The sequence below is a fragment of the Buteo buteo genome, chromosome 4 (genome assembly GCF_964188355.1).
Source record: "Buteo buteo chromosome 4, bButBut1.hap1.1, whole genome shotgun sequence".
NCBI lineage: Eukaryota > Metazoa > Chordata > Aves > Accipitriformes > Accipitridae > Buteo > Buteo buteo.
In genome coordinates, this window is record NC_134174.1 from 41,256,349 (window position 1) to 41,276,514 (window position 20,166).

At 41.3% G+C, this 20,166-nt stretch overlaps 1 protein-coding gene across 8 annotated transcripts in view; it reads right to left on the reverse strand.

Annotated features, from left to right (window-relative positions):
* The window catches only part of ZMIZ1 (zinc finger MIZ-type containing 1), a 363,572-nt gene that overhangs the window by 29,670 nt on the left and 313,736 nt on the right, over positions 1-20,166 (reverse strand). For 6 of the 8 annotated variants that reach the window (XM_075025637.1, XM_075025638.1, XM_075025642.1 and 3 more), the window contains 5 exons: positions 8,825-8,939; positions 5,726-5,943; positions 4,090-4,288; positions 2,811-3,101; positions 484-666 (listed from right to left, as the gene is read on the reverse strand). In XM_075025637.1, the coding sequence (XP_074881738.1) occupies positions 484-666; positions 2,811-3,101; positions 4,090-4,288; positions 5,726-5,943; positions 8,825-8,939 (1,006 nt within the window). The remainder of the gene's footprint in view (positions 1-483; positions 667-2,810; positions 3,102-4,089; positions 4,289-5,725; positions 5,944-8,824; positions 8,940-20,166) is intronic. The other 2 variants (XM_075025644.1, XM_075025640.1) reach the window with 1 other exon arrangement.

The window sequence follows — 20,166 nt, forward strand, 5'->3', positions numbered from 1 at the left end:
GAAGAACATAATGCAGACTTCAGTTCACCGATGAATTCTGCAGCTGGAACAGCTTTTAAATTTGGGCTGGCTTAATCCACCAGTGACCACTGGAAGTCTGAAATTAGGATGCTGCAATGTGGAACTTGTTTATTACAAATTTCCAAAGCTGTATTCCTGCAGGGCGCCATGAATAGGTGAAAATATTACACCTGAATCCCATTAGGTACTTCTTTTTACATGCTATTTTTTAAAGTGAACCCAACATTTTCTTGTGAAAGCCTCTAATGAGCTGCAGTAACATTCAATTTTCTTAATGAACTGCTCTGAAGTTACAGTGCAGCTTGGCTGATTGACTTGATTCTGTGATATCCAAAACATTAGTAAAAGCACTGTGCTTTTTTCTCTCTTTAATTACGTAAAAGTAGTATCTATGAAGTCACTAATGTGACTTAATTCATAAATGTCTACCAGAATGCAACAAGATAATCCAAAAATTCTTACCTTGTAATACTGCCCCATGTTGACCGTTGGAGGAGGGTACTGCCCTGTGTTTTGCTGGCTTGGCATCCTCTGTCCAGGATAGTTGGGAGACGTAAGGGGTCTTGGAGGGTTAGGAGTGGGGTACTGACCAGGCTGGTTTGGAAACTGGCTATTTGGTCCATACTGCTGGTTTCCATAATTTGGCTATTTCATGACAGAGATGAAAGAAGACAAAGATCTGTTTCATGCAAGCAGCTGTCTTGAATTGAGTATTAGCATAAATTCAACAGTGGAATCAAATGAAACAAAACTCTCCAGTTAAGTACTCCTCAACTTAGTGCCACTCATGCCTAAACCAGGGCCCTGATGCCTGGAGGTGAATACTCACTCAAAAGCATAAAAGTCCTGCAAACCAAAGTGGGATAAGAATAACCATGTACCTTAACACACACATACACTCAGCCTTGCAGTGCTGTCAAACGGCACTGTGTTTGAAGAAACCAGAATTACAACCAGATGTAATGTTCACAGAATCTCTTGTGTTTTCGCAAGTGCTACCAGCCCCATTCCTGGGGCTCCTTTTCCAGATGGAGAATGAAAGCACAAAAAGAAAAATTAACATAAAAAAAAAAAATCCTGGAATGGGCAGAGAATAGAAGCTGTGTTGTCCATGTCTGTCTTCTCAACACAACTGCTATGCTAGCCCTGTGCTAGAGTGTTTAGCAATACCCTAACAACTAAACAGAAGCTATTACTAGTCATAAACACCTTGCTAGTGCTACCTAGTACCGTGCTGCAGTTTTGGAATCAAAGTCACGAAAACCGGAACTTTAAAGGTAATAAAATGTCAATTTGAAAAAATAACTAGTTAATAAGAAGTTTCCACAAATGAAGCTTTCAAAAACCAACAAGCAAATAGCACCTACAGGATCTGCAGAATTCCAGACCAGCAAGCATGTAACATTTAGGGGACTGTTCAGTATCGACTTCTTGGGAACATGATCATATTCACTTAGAATGAACAACCTGCTTGTGAAGCAGCAAAAAGGGATTTACAGTCTTCCTTAAAATATGAAATTGGAAGATAAGAATTATCTGAACAAGCCACATTCTATGTTTTCTTAACTTAATTGTAGAGTAAGTGGCAGTATTTAGAGTGAAAAGCCTTCCTACAGAAGCATCTACTGCAAAAGCACAACTTTTAAAATTTATGATTTTTTTTTTTTTATTAAAAAGTTTGCAGATCAGGAAAGAAAGGTAGCTCAATAATAAATGTTTGCTGTATTTTCTGCATACCATGGTACTCTCTGCTGTATGTTTTCTATAAACTCTTACTACCATTGTTATAGTCAGGTCAATACCATAATATTCAACACCTGGAGTTATAGCTGTTGTTGTCGTCTCAGTTTAATTCAGAATTTTACCAGGAAATTATCTTTGAAGCTAGTAACTGGTGGCTAGATTTGTTAAAGACATTTAGGTGCATATAGATGCTGAGAGTTGGTGAGATTCTCAAAAGCATCTACCACCCAACTCACACCAATTTGACTAGTAAAATGCATTGGTGCTTTTTAAAAAACCAAAAGCTTGTCTGTCTACATCTTTAGGTGTCTAAATCTCTTTAAAATTTTGACCCTAACTGTTTTGCCCAAGTTCATAATACAAGTCAATGGCGATGTAATTTTGTCTACAGAGCCACTCAGATCTCATATAACAGCACGGGAATTTACACAGAAATCCCACACTCCAAATAAACTTGTATTAGATAAATACTGACACAGAGGGATTGGAGTTCAACACAATTTATATTCATCTCATTGTCTACGAAAATCAAGTTTCAAGAAGTTTGGAAAGCAATTGGTCTTTAAAATAAATGTTATTACTATTGGTGTTTATACAACGTATGCCCTGTATTGCTTTAGAACAACAAAACCATCCAAGAAAATGCAGATCACATGTATTGGGCTCAAATGAAGTATTTCACCTTCAACACCTCTTTTAAGTTGTCACGTTAAATAAATCCACTCCTGTGAAGGAAGTCTGCTTAAGGTCTATGAATTCACCATCTAGCATGAGAATCTCAAAGTGACATTTTGAGGGCTCAGCCAGTTTTGGGCCTTTCTTGGTTTTAATGACTGTCATCCTGACTAACATAGCAAGAGCCAACCTGAATACTTTAGAAGCTAAAAAGGAAGAGCTGCTGCTGCTCATATTTTAATGGCAGTATTCCTACCAAGGCTGGAACAAAGACGTACCTATCATACAGGGATGCACAGTACACATTACACAGCATGCTGCAACTTTCAGTCAAAATAACAGTGTACGCAAAATATAATTTATTTTATTACCTCTCCTGGGTAGGGTCTCTTTATGCCCTGTATAGGCAAAGACTGGGGGCGTGGGCCTGGGTAGGCTTGCTGAGGCATCCTCTGCCCATGGGTGCTGAAGGGACTCATTCCAGGAGGCCGAGGCTGGTTCATGCCCATGGGTGGCCCACTCATGCTGGAAGGCGTCATTCCTGCTCCCATGCTTGCTGGGTTCATGTTGCCTGGCATAGAAGTAGGGCCACGAGGACCAGGCTGGTTCATAAACTGGTTGTTGTAAGCCTGAGTTGGACCCATCTGGAAAGAGGAACACACCTTCAACGGAAGAAGAAAAAAAAAAAAGAATAAAATGCGACATGCATTTAAAATGGGAGGAGGGAGCTGAACATGCTTTTGAGGGAGGGAAGAAGGGGAAGATTTATGTCGCATTTTCCTTCAATGTTCTCCAACATTTGATGGGCGGTGATGTTATTTATAATAAAAATTCAATTAGAAGTGTAGAAGGCATAAGAGAGAAAGACAGACATAAGTCTAAGGTGAGCAATTAAATCATTTAAATTGGCTAGTCTATTACTGTAAGGTAACAGGTTAGGAAGTTGGCTGTGTAATTACAGCACAACACTACAATTTCTAAGACAACATGCTTCTTTACATCACCTGGCATATGGGCCCATATACTTCAAAACTTAGAGAGGTAAAAAAGCGAAGGGACAAAAAACCTGACTTGATCAAACCCTTGTTAATTTTAAGAAAAAATTATTACATTAAGTCATGACATGCTGGAGGCTATGGATCACCAGAAATGCATGTCTCACATCACTGTTCTCATAGACAACATTATTAAAAAGCAAATCTCTTTTCTACTGTTGTTTCCTTATTTGAAGGGAAAAAAACCCAATCAACCAACTGTAGTTGGCAAAATAAACAATTACCCAAGTGGTATAAAACCTATTCCAAGATTCTGGAACATTTCACTGGCTACTCAAATTTAGAGGTTCACAGGGTTGGCAAAGGCAGCAATAATATATTATCATGTCAGATGCAGCCGTAACTTTGGGTAATCTTAAATTTTTTTAAGGGGCAACCTCCAAACTACAAAATACGCTTAGGCAAGATTTATTGGGAAAAACACAGGAGACTGACTCATACCTACATACACACATTCCAGCAGTTTCTCATAAGCATTTATAACCATGCTCATGCACAAAAAAAAAAAAAAAAAAAAAAAAGTAAGAAGGACAGCCCAATTCCCTGTAATGGTCCAGATCAGGCAGATATGAAGACATAAGGGTTACTCTCTTACCGGTCCATACTGGTTCATGTCCTTATTCTGCGTTTCCTGAAGGGCTGCCACAGTGGCTGTAGCTGTAGCTGTTGCTGTAGCAGCTGCAGCCGCAACAGCAGCAGCAGCAGCAGCTGCAGCTGGCTGGGTGAAATCAGCTGGTGGCCTCGTGTGGGGGGGGATCCCCATTCCTGCAGGGGTATTTGGGCCTCCAGGGTAACTAATGGGGAAGAAAAGAAAGCAAGAAAGAAAGAAGGAAAAAAAAGGAGGAGAGAATTAAGACATGCCTGGTGGATTTTCTTTTGAACATTGGTGTGATCCTCATCTGGAACTGTTCCAAAACCACATATCAATGCCTAATGAAAGCCAGCAGGACAGGGAATTAGGTGTGCACATGAGATACAAGTGTTGCTGAGGTGCAACAGTCGTAGGGCTGCCTCTGGGACTGCAAGGCACCATCGTCAGTTGTTTCAGGGGCAGGGTACTGCTTTGCAGCTCTGTAGCTTACTGCGAAGTTGAATTGAAATCCTGGAAGTTAATGCATGCTCCGTTTCCCAGTAGTGTAGGGGCAGATTGCACAGCAGCATGAACAGAGAGCTTCCTCCTCTACAGCGCGTTCATCTGCCTCAGTGGTGAATTACACCAAGTGTTCCCAATGTTGTAAAAGCATTCTTCCCTGAACCTTAGCAGAAAGGCCAGGAGAGACCCAATGCAATCAGCTCTACTGGATCCCACACAACGTATTTTGCAGTTCCTACCTGGCTCTCCCATTGATCATAAGATATATTAAGCTAAACCATGCCTTTCCCACTCCAAGACATCAACTATCTTTATAAATATAGGCCAGTATACTGTGCCCATTTTCAAGGTGTTAATACAAAGAAACCTTCTGACTTGTTCAAGGTCACTCAGTAGATTGGTGGCAGAGACGAAAGGAGAGATAAGTTCCCCGAGTCCCAGGCTTATATTCTTCACACTACACTGACTATGCTAACAACTTTTTCAGCAGGCTTTGCAGAGGGACCATAAATAGTGGTTTCAGTTAAGTGCACTTACCACCCTTGTTTACAAAGCACAGACACAGAAAGTCAAAATGTAACAAAACATGGGCTATTAGTTTTGGCTTATTTCACTAATGCAGCATTTACTTCCCCAAAATAAATACACAGCTTGACCATCTCTCTTAACAAACATCTTCACCCCCAAGTCTTTTCAAATCTCTGCTGTGGAGTAAGTCTTTGGGCAGAAATATCCCATTGCACAGGAACCTACTTTGCCTAATACTCAAGCTTATTCCTCCATACGCACGTAGAAATTATACCATCAATACCTTTCACATCCTGGTCTTATTAAATGTTAATCATTCCTAAGCCTGTGGTCTGTTTAACAATCTCTCTTAATTAAAACTTTATTTTGGGGGTTTATTAGAGCTAATTGATTGACCTAAGCCATTTCCATTTACCGTGATGAATTTCATTGCAGTTTGGGTAGCTGATTTCGGAAGCTGTAAAAGCAGTATGCACTTCAGTTAACCAGCATAAAATAGCTATTGAGACTTCATATAATTAAAATAAGCCCATGACACTTCTGCCAGGTCACTACAACAAGCTTCATCAACTATTTCATCCATTTTCCACCTCACACAAGTAAATCTTACCTGCCACCAAAGCCTCCACTTCCAGGATAATTGGGTCGTCCATACATGCCCTGCTGTATGTATGGCTGAGTGGAGCCTGCCTTGGCTGAAAATTGTTGCTGCTGTCCAGCAAACTGAGGGGAGTTGATTCCAGGGTTGCTGGTAGTCATCCCGGAAGCCATGGGATTTCCTGCTGGGTTCATAGGGTTGTTAGCATTTGCCATTGGATTTCCCAGCACCTGTGAGTAGAAAGATGAGAATAAGGGGCTGTACCTTGAACTACATCAAGCAAATTAAGTTGATTTGCTGCCATTGATAAATTAAAATATAACCACCCTGTACTCTGAACTCTAATGAACATACACCTTGTTGATGTTGATACAAGATGTTTTTCTGAACACAATGGTCTTGCTATTTCTTTACCCAATTATTTGCTGACCAGTAGTAGATCAGAGCTCTGTACGCTGCACAATGTATAAGACACCAAAGAAAAAACTGCTTTTGGATGGCCTTGCAGTGTCTGGAGAACTGCATCATTAATGTAGACATAGATAATAGAGGCACTAACGAGCATTCTTTAGGATAAGATGTATCAAAACATGTAGAAGATCACACTGCACAGAATCATCTAAGAAGGGTCAAACAGCAGACAAGTGAGGAAGACTACAGAAGACCACCAGAAGACTCCTGAAGACCACCAGAGACCTCAAATGCGTCTGCGCGAGGGACATTAGCATATGAGAATGAGTTCTTGGAAAACTAATGAATATGTAAAACTTTTCTCGGAAATCTAATGAATATGCATATAGAACCTGTATATAAACTATGCCATTAACCTGATCAGGCGCACACAATAGGAGGAGAAATCCCCTGTGTGCCCAGCGCTGCAATAAAGGATACCTGCTTAATAGTCTTTTGACTATTGAGTCCTGATTTCGGCTTTTCACAGCATCAATGTCTAGGTGCACATTCCTGGTGATTTCTCCTTTTGCCATTTCGAAACAAGGCTTTCTGATCTCTAATTATCCTTTGCAGAAGCTTTTTAACTAGATGGAACCCAAACTAACACGCTTATGAAAAAAGTTACGACAAAGACCTGCTAGAACTATGCTCTGTAGGTGACAAATTCATCCGATTAAGAGAAAGTGCGTGCTTTTTCTTTTTTTTCTGATGTAGGACTTTGAAATAACTTGCAAATATTCAGTCCCACTGGCATACTGCAAACGGTACTATAGATGCAAAAACTGTGAAAGAATATATTTCAGTGGCTTAACCTGTTCTTGAATACAATTATCCCTAAAGTGTACAGAAGTCTGACGGTTGTTTTTATTGCTTCTTAGAAAAAAAAAGAGTCGTCTGTTCTGTTCTTAAAAGGACTTGGTTTGCTTGTTTGAAGCTTTTTTTTTTTTTTCCCAACTGAACCAAATTTGCTATGATTTCCATTGAGATCCAAGTATGGCTGTTCATGGATCACCGGCATGGAAATCTGTCTCCTACTTGGGAAGAAATTCAGTGGTCAGGATTTTTGCAGAAGACCAAGCTTTGGGAACTTGTGAAAGGGAATCGGTGAGCCCGGCTCACTCCTTTCCCTTGGGGAGCATGAAGACTTATGGGAAACCCTGTCATTCATTTCAATGTGCTTTGAATAGCTATAGCCAATCTTTACATTCCAGAGTTTCACTCTTCCCTTGAAGTGATTCTGAAGAAGCATTTTCTTCTTTTTACCAAAGCACTTTTTTTTCTTTTATTGCACATTCCTCTGAAGTATCATGAAGAGTTCAAGTAACATTACAGTGTTCTTATGACAGAACAAAACTCTGAGCCTCCCCCCCCGCCGCCCTTTCCTTTTGCCTTTTTAAGTGTGAAAGATTTCCACAAGAAACTGTACTTCCATTTTCTGGCCAATGCATAGACCTATGTGTTTACTCAGGCATTTCTCTCCCAGATACGATACCTTTTCTTTTAAGGTGTTAAAAAAAAGAAATCAGTAATAATAAATCATGTTATAGATCCTGTAACTGTTTCCTCTCTTTATTTTTTGAAGAAAGATTTTGCCAAAACAAGTGCTTACATAACTGCCATGTAATTATCTATATGACTTTGCCCCTGAATAATTTCTTTTTCAAATAGCTCAATCTGTAACAATTTTGTTTTTAATTTTCTGACCAAAATTAAAATAATTTAAAAAAAATCCACAGAAAATTTTGTATGGGATCTAATGTCACTTGATTTGAACAAGGTAGAAAAGACAGGTTAGATTTATGTACCATTTGCACTCATTAAAGATGGTGATGTGTTTAGAGCACTTCATCTATGGTTGTCCTGACGTAAGAAAAGACTAGACTGTCTGAGAGCTTGATTTGTGCCACATCCCTTGGAGAGCACCCTGTCACACATAATTGGCATCTCCTTCATTAAAGCTGCTTCTTTTTGTATAGCATAATTCAATATAAATTGCAGAAGAAAAAGAGAGGTAAGAGCAGAGAAAACCAAATGAAAATCCAGTCACTATATCTCTCACCTGGAAGCCAGGAGCTCATGCTTTTGCTCCAATGCATACTGAAATATTTTTGCAAAGTAAGGCAGTATTAACAGGAGAGTTTGAAAAGAGCACAGACTATAGCTGGTAGTTAGCACCTCAGCATGGGGGTAGACTTGGCACTGGATTTCACTAGCCCACAAGTATGACACAACCCCAGATAAAATCAACAATAACTGTCGTTTGATAAATCTAGCTAGATTTTTTTTTTTAATAAAACAATTCCTTAAATTCAATCTGAAATTCCCCAGAGGTTTTGGATCACCCCAAAATCATGCTTTTGGTGTTGAAACCATATAGTGCAAAATATGTGCTAAACCCAAGCTTGACATTTGCATGCAGCTAAAGGAGTTACTGACTCAAGCTTTCAGACAGCTCCTTTCCGATGCCACCAAAGAGGACACGACTGGAAAAAAAAAATGCACCATGTACAACAAAGAGAACGCAGAGACCGTTATCTATCTCAAGAGGATTTTCCAAAAAGCTTTCCATTTTGCAAACATTAGTGAAAACCCCTATCTAAGCAGGGCGGGGGGTGGGGGTGGGGTGGGGATGGGGCGGAGCATAAAAACAAAGCTTACCTGGCTTTGAGAGGTGTTAGTCACACCCCATACTGTGGTGACCACTGATAAAGAGCCTGGAGGCTGGTTGGTATTTTGCTGCCAGGGAACAGAATCATAAGGGAAAGACCCATCACTGCAAAAACAAATGTTTAGGAGGGTAAGATTTTGGAATTTTAAACAGTGGCAAGTTGCTGGCAGGGACAAAGGGATTAACACCGGACGTTACCTTAACTCTCCACTCCTCCTTCCATTCTTCCATTATTAGCCTAATATTCTCAGAGGCATAGTTTCTTTAACAGCAACATGATCGTATCAAAACCACACAGAACTAATGAATTCCTTAACTATATTGAAGCACAGGGCTTTTACCATAAAGGTCTGTTACTAATGAAAGTAAAAACTCAGGGGCAGAGTTTCAAACAAGGACACTAAGCAAGTTGCTCAGAGGCACTTATTTTTTGCCATCCGTCTCAAGCTCTTCAACAACCACTGCTTCAGCTGCCTTGTATCAATTCAATTAGATTTTGAGACCAGACTGCAGCTCCACTGTCTGCACTGGGTCCCCAAATGGCCAGAAAAGCCTTTAAAGGAATAGCAGTTCAACATCATTTTGAAAAGTAAATTGAAATTCAGATAGTGTTCTCCCACACGATGGATAAGCTGCATGCCAAAACCAGTATTAGCTAATCAGCATTCTAGAAAATCAACTGCAGATATACAACACATCTTTCAGATAAATATGTGGATGAGAGGATTGGGTTTTTCCATTAGCTTTATCCACAGATACAAGCAAACATTTCTTACTGTTCTTTTCATATGAAAGCATTGGTGGTTTCAAAATGAACACTGGATAGGTACGCATCTAGTATAATTAATGAAATACGTTAAATCCGGTGAAAGTAACTATTAATCCCATAACTGTAAAATATATTGCACTTGAAATTTGCTCGTTCTCATACTATTAACTTGTAAATTAGATTTCTATTTGCGTGTATGTACACATACACACATGATCTTTCCTCATCTAGATATATATACCATTTAATACACACACATTGCCCTTTCATTTTCAAACACCATTGACTTGTATTTTATATCAAGAACTGCATTTTTGCCTAGACTATCAGCTATCACTGGAATTCTGTACAGGGCTACCTTGCTTAAAGAATCGATACCAGCTCTACAAGCACTTTATCCACATGCTTCAAAGCCTGCACCATGAAGCGCCACACAATTAACTCATACAAGACACGGTGAGACAACCAACCTGCCGAAGTCCTAAAATGGGCTCTGTGGCAGACCAGGGAGCTGACTCTCTCCCATGTCCCCAGAGGGTACTCGAGGCTTGGACCACTTCTCCTTCCTTATGCACTGTGAGCCAAAATCAAGGACTACCTACGTGTTCATTCTTTAGCCTGCTCATAACACCTAGTGTAAATCATTTAAGAATAGGAATTGCATTGCATAAAGTAGTACGCACCCATGTGATAAAAACCACCTATGTCCCAAGTAAAAAATAATCTAATGACAGCAACAGCAACTGTGTAAGTTAAAATGAAAACAGTGAATAAATTTTACAAACAACTAGGAAATTTCAAACAAATTCCATAATGCTGTGCCAGCACAACAGCACTGTATTAGAACATAACTGTGAATTTGATCTGACCTATTTGTTTCAAAATACCCAACTTGAATTAAGCAATAAAATCACCAAAAAAATTAAAATTAATTAAATTAGGGAAAAGAATAATTTCCCCTAACAAATAATTAGGGAAAATGAACGGAGAATAGTAATTCTCTATAAGATGCTTGACGTGTAATGTTTACGTTGACAGCATCCATATAAAACAATGTAAGAGTAAGGGCATATTTAACACCTTGCAATTCGTAAGTCCCCCTAGTCCATTTTTCTTTAAAATATTTTCTCTTAGAAGGCTGAAAATCTTGCCACTCTCATTCAGAAGCTCAGACAATGGCTTCAGTGACTAATGTTTGCAAGTGACACAATGCTTCAGCAAGTCCTCTCCACCAACATGGAGACAAATGATGACTAACCCAGAATTTGTGACTGCTATGAAGCCTTCCTCTTTTTTTCCTGCTCTGAATGATGCCTCCTACTTTACTTCCTTCTCTGGCTGTTTTTGATGATGTCTGCTGTGATTTTTTTGGCTATTTACGGCACACATGAGTGTTTGTATACTTCAATGACTACAAAGAAGCTCTCTCCATGACATAAGCAGTGAAAGGACTCACTGAAGCCATTCCTCTCTATTCCCCACTGATGTGCTGTGGCCAAGTAATAAAACCTCAGGGACAAGGCAAATGTTTCGCAAGTGTATGAGTAAATAAGAAGAGTAATGACAGGCAGGAATCAAACCACAGAGTCACTGAAGGTTCTTCGAATGCAAGTATGCCGTATGGTTTGTACACATACTCAAACTTTGAGCTAGCGATGCCTAAGCCAGCCTGCTGTTAAGAAGTTAAAACTATTTCTTCACTTTATTTGCCTCCAAAGCATGTTTCTCTTACCCATTCCTCTCCTTTACAGTACACGGAAAAGATTTCATGTATTATTCATCTATACCAATGGTAGAGTCAGACCATTTGTTTAGTGGAAGGCTGCACTGGGTTCTCAAAGATTACACAATCACTTAATCTAATTACAAAGAAGAGTAAACGACTCAATTTTTACTGTATTACAGTTAAAACAGGTGACACCTCAAGAAATCACACTGTTGACATATGATGAAAGCCTCCAGCACAGGACCCACTATAACACATGAAAGCCAGAAAAAGACACCAGGTACAGACTTGTTGAGAAATACTCATTGTGCACACTGAATCACATGACTATCACATTATCCAACACAGCACCTAGCTTTACATCGCAGACACTAAAATAGTGACAGATGTGCCTTGCAGAGCGTAACTTATACACCCTAATATACACTTACTCTGGTAGACCTCACTTCAGTTACCCCAATGAGAAATACACGTCATTCTTATGGTTTGCATTCCTCAGCATGATACTCTGGCCCATCACCAATTATATGCATGTTTGAGTATGACTTCTGCCATAGCGAGTACAATACCCACCCGTTGTCCATCGCATGAAGGCTTCTTTGGTTTCAAGCAGTAGGAGATGCTGAAACACCTGCCACTCAATTGAAGGATTACTTGTCCCTCCACTTCATTCTTTCAACTAGTGTTTCTGTCCTTAGACAACCCAAAGGAATACTCCCATCATCAAAGGAAAATCCATGTAAGTACTGTAATGAAACGTGACCAATCCAATTCTCATTTGCAAAAGAGCAGTGGCTTTCCACTGTTATTATACAGAGCTGTGATTTATCCTGAAATCCCTTTCTTTAAACTTGAAAATGGCAGCCAATAGAGAAAGAAGCCTCAACCTCTCCAGCCACAGCGAAATGCTGCCCACGACATTGTTCCTGTTGAACAGTACAAGGGTAATTAAATCTCTCACTACACCCTGGAGGGCAGTGAGTCAGTTTGGGCTCAGCTGGAGTCCACTAAAAGAGTATTGACTAAATTTATAATAGTGTTAATGAACCTATACATACTACTGGTCAGCATTAAAGGCCAAACAGCAGAGGAAGCCATAGAGCAAAGAGGAAGAGATGGAGGGAAATTAATTCTCAAACTATGATGTAGTGAAACTGCAATCAAGGAATAAAGAGGAAGGATTTCTTAGCTGCTGGTAAATGTACTGAAACCACTGGTAATACACCACCACTCATGCCAGAGATGTATGTTGGTACTCGGATCTAAACAGCTTCTCTTCATCCCAGTACTATGAAAACAGAACCAGGCACATACCCACCCTCTTTGGAATAGTTACAGACTTCATGTCAGACACAGACTGTTAGTTAATTCTAATAAAAGTTGCCTAATAAAAAGTGAGCTCCGCGTAGTAAATTAATACTAGTGAATTACTGTAATTTATACATGCTTTGTGGCATTGTTTGAAAATGCTGTATTTTAAATATGTTTATGTTGTCATTAAAGCAGTTGTATGTGTATCTGATACTCTGTTTACATGTCTTCATTGATTGAGGAAGGAGAGATTCAGATGGTTTAGTGAAGTACGCATCCCTAGAGCATTAGTACTTTGCATGTTGTGGGGGAGGGTAAAAACTGGAATTATACCTTCCCGGTGATTTTCCACATCGCTTGTTGAGAAGGCCAGGTGTCTAAAACACTACCTTTATAAAGCAGCTATCTCTGTTTTAAACACTGAAAATCTATCAACTACTGCAGAAAAGCACCAGGTGTTGGCTTTCTCAAAAAAACTTTTCACTCCAAGCACTGGCACCAAGTTTCCCACAACTGGGCTTTGAGTGGCTAGTTTCTGTTGCTTACCCTCAAGCCAGCTTTACAGTTTTGCAGGGGTCTTTAATGTTTCTGAAGCAGCCATCCCACTTGACTGGTAGCTGACACAGAGTCCACACAGTCCTTTAAATCTACTGACCCTACCATAACTTCTTCAGCTGATGCCCAGATGAGCAGGTAATTGCCAGTGTAACACTGACTGTCATTCTCCCATGTCTTCTTTTGTCACTGGTGGACACCTAGAGAGGACACCATCTGACGACGAGGAGTGAGGTGTCAGAGATCTACCCAGGCCAAACACTCATTTGCAGTTATACACAGTCAAAAATCAGAACAGTCCAAATACAGCCCAAAACTGGGGCTCCTGATCTGTTCTTGCCCTCTGGCACCTCTCTGTATCTGCACCTTGCTCTACCTCTGCAACTGCCTCTGGGCATGTGTGTGCTCAGGGTGCCCAGCACCCCTTGGCTGTATTCTTGGTTGGAGCCTCTAGGTGACACTACTTTAATACAAACTAAAACATAACAATTTCCAAACAAGGCTCCTTGCTCCTGCCTCACCCTTCTTCCCCCCCCCAAAAGCTCATCTGTCTGCAGTGGAAAATATCACAAATCCCACAATCAGAACAGGAAATAACGCCCTGGCTAACTGTAGCACCAATACATGCATTTCATGCCCTTATTGTCTCACAAGTTAGGCAGCTTAGCTTCTTTCATTCCGGTTTATTTTTTGTTTTATTTGGATTTCTCGAATGAACACCACTCACATCGCTTTAATTATTAATATGGATTCAGTTAGCAATCCTTCTTGATTAGGGCACCACCATAAACTTATTTTAACCATACTCTTACTTAAGAAAAAGGCTGTTTTGCATGGTGCAATGCAAATACTGAATTTGAACCGCCTTTTTCCTGTGTTCACGTTATGGAACAGGCATGAATTTCACCACATTTTTAGCATTTTCACATCAGTATAAACAAAACCTAACAACTTCTTTAAAAATAAAATCACAAGAACAGATGGAATACTATTAGCGATTTCCTGCAACACTAAAATGCTCCAGGAAGGACTTCAGCTAATTTTTTCCCAATTTGATAAGCTAGGAATCCCTGGCAATCTATTCATAAATAATGGATCAAATGGCTGCTTTTTTTTTGGGGGGGGGGGTGGTGGTGGTGTCAAATTTCCACTGAAAATATCCTTAGCCTTGACTACCAATTTGCAAAAAACGATGTGACACCTGAAAGCCAAAATTTGTTTCCACTTACTGGCAATCAAAAACATTTGAGAGATCTGCTTTTGTCTTCTTTTTAAAAACCCTGGACATTTAGAAGGAAACAACTAACTTCTTATTTTTCATCAAGACTTTTTTCAGGGGAACAAAACCAATGCCTCACCAGCAGAGATACATGCACCATCTTCGTATGGCTAAAGTGCTGGGCCAAAGTGTTTCAACTTAAACAGTTAAAATTAGTTTTTAGTCTAGTTGACAGATATTAAACCACATTACTGTTAAAAAATCTTCATAACACAAAATTTAACCAAGTTATTCCTTGACCTTTTGTGCTGTGTTTTCTGTAGACTGCAGAAATCGCTCTACACAATCCATTCTCTGTTCACATGGAGGAATATGGCAGAGCAAGGAAACACCCGTGTAGAAAGGACATGAAGACCACTTACAGTCAGCAAGGAAATATGAAGACAAATTGTAAAGAAAACAAAGAATAACTACCTCTGTACATCACACACTGACATGAAGCAAACTAAAAGTCAATGTTGTATACAGGTATCCTAAGGTGTTTACAGTAAAGATGAGGAAAAAAAAAGAGGATGGTGTAGGAAGTTTGTATACTAATACTGGCTTTGGATGGCTAACAGTAATTTACTTTCGACTGATGCCATCTATGTGATGCATACCTTCCTCAAATACACTCCTCTATTTAGTGTTATTATTTGAAGAAGTTTAAATTCTATTGGCATAAATTAAGGCTCCATCGTGTATTTCACTAAACAAACACATAAGACAGGGTCCCATCCGAATCACTGGGTGTTTTTATGTAACGCAAAAGTGAAAAAAAGCCAATTTGGAAGCATTCTGCAAGACTTTATTTCCCTCTACTTCTTAATGGCATGACTCCAAACATTCAGATCTTACAGAGAAAATACACAACTCCAAAAATTATCCCCCCACAATTTCTCAAGTCTGTTGTTTCCCTCCACTCTTTCCAACTAGATGAATACATTCTCTAACCCTTTGGAAAGCTTCAATTCTCCAAACGCACAGGGGATCCATACCTAGTCCTTCTCTATCAGGAAAGAATTACCTGAAGTGTTGTTTCAGTACTGGACATTGCCTGTACCAGGCTATGAGCAACGTAAACTGAAGAGGAGGACTGAAAGCGGTTAGAAATTTCATCATTCACTGTAAAAGGAAGAAAGGCTGTTTTCTGGCAAACCGTTTGAAAACATAGAAGCATTCTGAAGCCGTTCTAGGTGAGAGATGCAGGTGAAGCAGTCAAAAGGTGAAAGCAGCAAGCCATTTATCAGCTCGGTGTTTTGGACAGCACCTGCAGCTAGCAGGTGGCTATCACCCCCTGCCTCTGCTCTTTTAAATATCAACACACACATTTACAATAACCACTCATGCAGCCACACACATACGCACAATACAGCCGCTTGCATGGAGACTGAGATGGCAAAACCGAGCCCGCGGTTCAGCAGGTGATGCGAAGTACCTCTGGAAGCCAAAAGCCCTTTACTTTTTCTTTATAGTCCTGACAAGGCCTGTGAGGCCTGGATGACTTATGACTGCGCGAGGTGGGAACGCTGCCTTCATTTCACATTGGGTTGCTACAGGTCAGGCTGTGACATGCTTGCTGCTGCTGCTTCCTGGTGCCTTACTCTACTACACAGTCTCATCAGTTAGAGCCATGCCTACAAAGTACCATGCTGCTCAGCAAGAGTTAGTGCATCTAAATCTAACCCCTGAAATTAGAAAAATGCATCAGGCCAAATATTGAGATTAATTCAGAAGTTTCTGAACCTGCAAACACCCACACACCCCTGCATACACACACAGTCCTGCTACGTTATACATTTCATATATGTCCATGCACACGTGTGTGCGCACGCACGCAAAGATACAGAGATAACACAACTTATTTCTGTCCATGTGGAAAAAACGATCACAGCTATGCAGGTAAGAAACAAAAATCCTACTGAGACCGGCTCCTGCCTCAGAAGAAGCAGAAAGGGTTACCATCGTCTGACATTATGGGACTACAGCATCCATCCGATCAAAGGAAAAAAGATTAAAGCATCACACCCAGTTCTATTGTCACACAAGTAGACCATGCAATGCATTCCTACAGCCCAGATTACAGTTACAAAATGCACCGGTAACAGCCCTGTTATTAACATGCCACCTGTTACCTTTTTCAAAATGCTGAAATTATCTTATGATCGTTTTCAGCTTGACAAATGCAGTTTAATCTTTATTGCATCTCACAGCACAGACCTGCTTCATCCATGTCTTATTTATCTCACGTGTGTCGGAATGCAACCCCGAGCCCTCAGTCCCCCCCTGCCACCAGGCATTCCTTCTGCTCTGCTTTATCAATATACCTGGGTTTCCATATCCGACTGCTCCTTTACAATAAAAAACACACCCACCCAGTATTCTACCATTGCCTGTTGCCTTGGTAATCCAAATGCCTGGGTACTCGCTGATTATCGGCGAATGAGACTCGCATTGTTCACACCGCAGCGCGTCTGCTATGTTAATGTGAGATAATGGCAGCCAGAAGACTCCTTTTGTTCCCAGCTTTGCTGTTTATTCATAGTGCCTGGAGGTCAGCGACTGCTACAACAACCGGGGAAGGAACCGCTGAAAGCGTGAGCAGATTCCACTTCTGCTTTTGCCTCTGAGACAGGGGGAAACACGAGCAGCCCCGCACAGCGAGAAGGGCACTGGGAGCTCTGCAGTCTGACTCACGCAAGGTGTAGCAGGCGGCTAGGAGGAAGATTTGATGGACTTGCACTTCCGAGATTTTAGATGAAGCTGATTTACGCTCCCCGACAACAGAAAAAACCGCTTTCTTCAAGAGGCGCGGCGGGGAGGGAGGGAGGGAGGGGAGGGGGGGGCAGCACAGCACCACCGCAACTCACTGGAAGCCAGCCGGGCTGGGGGCTCCGGGGCTGACCGAGGAGCGGGGAGCGGGGGCGAGCCCCGCCGAGCCGAGCCGAGCCGAGCCGAGCCGCCGGCCAGCAGCCTGCCGCGGGCAGCGGCCGGGGCGAGGGCGGCAGCGGCTCCCGCAGCGCGGCAGGCGCGACCGGGCTGAAACCGGCGGGCCGAGCCGGGTCGGGCCGGGCGCCGACTGCCGGGGCGGGGGGGGCAGCCGCCGAGCAGCCCCCTCGCCGTGCGGCGGGGCGCGGCAGGGCAGGGCAGGGCAGGGCAGGGCAGGGCAGGGGAGCCCGGGCAAAGGACTTGGCCGGCGAGGGACGGCTGCGCTCCGAGGCGCGTACAGGGCAGGTCTGAGAAACGTCTCCCCGAGCCGCCTCCGACACTCTGCCTGTCGAAGTTGTTTGGAAATGCTGTTGCTGACACAGTGACATGGGCAAACAAACCATCACATCGCATCTCCCCTGACGTGGTAAGTGGAAACGGAGAGCGTACACCGACTGTGGTACCCTCCCCGCATACTCAGCTTGGCGGAGATGAGGACATTCGAGAAGATGCCCCGGCTGGTGTGTGCTATTCCTCATTCCTGGACAGCCCTTTCACGGGAAGAAACCACGGATTCCTGCTAAAGGCACTGTCAGTATCTAATTAATGTCACCGACCCATCTGCACAGGTTGTTGATGTGGTCTGTCTGTTGAGCAGGCTTTGTTGTCATCTCCAGTGAAAACCGGTCAGGAATTTTTTAGCAAGAATTTCTAACCCAGTTTATTTTAGTGAAACCATTAGAAAAGCTCTCCATCACTGCAAATAGCAATGACTATTTCCTTTTCTTCCCATTGCGGTAATAAAGAGGCTCGAGAACCCAAGCGTATGGGAATAGCAGGAATTTAAAAATGACAAAAGCGTATATCAGGAATTCACTCCTTTTGTAATCTATTTACAGGGAAATCCTGTGGAGGGTCACATTTTCATCTAAGTGAAGGAATGACAGATACATGTAAAGAAAAGGCATCAAGAAAAATATCAGGTTTTAGACAAAATAAACATCTGTGTTCCCGTTGCCAAAAGAACAAAAATCTTGAAAAAAGACAAGGTATTTTCCATCATTTATGCCAGTAATTTTTTTTCTTCACTCCACTGAAAATTGAAAACGTCGCCAGACTGTAAAACTCCCTCCCTGCTTAGAAGCCATGTCACCTCCTGGCAGGCAGGCTGGAGCGCGATGCTAACAGCATGGGTACCCAGCAAACAGCTACTCACACTGAACTCGCCCTGTGCGAACCAGGGGCTGTCCCTCCTCCAGCCCTTCTGTGCATGGAAAGGACTGCTAAACCTCACACGGGGACCTGACACTGCAGTGGTTGGAGGGCACTGTTGACTTTGTTCTGATGTTCCCTATCCAAAGGTACTCAATCCAGTTAAAAGACTCCCGATGATTTTAATGAGTTTTGCATCAAAGAGCTAGGCAAAGTATAGCTTTCAGTGTCACCATGCGGTTATCATGCTGACAGTCAAAATTGGTAAAAACTAGGGGTGTTGCTGCAGCTGAATGATTTTTAACTCCAGTGCTATCAGAAATGAGTTGGTTTCATTGAGACCAAGTGACAGAGGGAACCTTCCCAACACACTGGAAGAAGAAAATCACCTAGATTCATCTGCTTTTGAGAGCAGCCCTCATGCAAAGAGCATGATACTACTGTGATTATCACTAAACAGCAAATCGCAATCACTTAGACATTTTCAGGAATTGCATGTTCAATATGGCCCAAACACTAGAACGATAGCTGCCTTTTCAAAGGTGTTAGTTACCATATTTTAAAAACCAGCATAGACAGGGCAAAGCCTGAGAAGGTCAGATTTTGCCTCAGTCAGCAGACGTACCTTAAATAATACTTGCCCAGCCTTTACCAGGATTTTTAAAAATACCAGCTGACACTTTTTAATGAAAAGTAAAAATAATTTTTAAAAAAATCACAAAACAAAACCCCAAAACTTTTAATCTAGTATATACAATGCTTAGAGGAAAAAATGTAGAGTACGTAACACTTACATGTACTTATCAGAAAAAGTTACCAAAGTATAGTAATTGTGCTGCTACATATTATTCTTATTGTAATAGCACTCACTTTGACCCTCTAATCAATACAGAAGCCCTATTTTCACCTCTGTGTAAGGAGCTGTACACACAATAAAAGATGATCCTTATCCTATACCTTTTACCAAGCATGTGAAGAATATATATTTGAAGAGACGTTAAGCTGCCCATTATTGTTTTCAGAGATCATGTCTCAGTCTCTCCTGTTACCACAAGAATAGACCACAAAATTATCTCACCTAGAATGAAATGCAGATTTTTCACATTAAAATATTCCAGATTTAATTATTAACAGCTAATAGTTACACATTACCAGTCTGCAGCTAGAGACTACTAATCATTTGCTTTTAGCTTCAACGTTCTTTCAAGGTTTTCTTCCATCTCCTCCCCATAATAAACATATGCGCTAAAACTAGTTATCAGTGGTTTCACTCAGAGGACAAGATAGGCAAACAAATTTTGGGACAGTACTTTCGAGCAGTTAGTTTTGTCTTTACAATGCTTAGAGCATCAGGGGCCTTACTTAATACTGTTCTGAACAAACCTTGAGGTTTTTTTTCTTTAAGAAATGGCACTTCTGCGGAAACATTTTTGGATTCTGAACTTTTCCCTCATTTTCTCCTGATGGTGGATTTTAACATTTGTTGACAAAGGAAGACAGAAGAAAAAGAGAGGCTGCTCTTGCAGAATTAGGAGTAATACAGGTTGCTTTACTGGGTATATTCTCTTATATT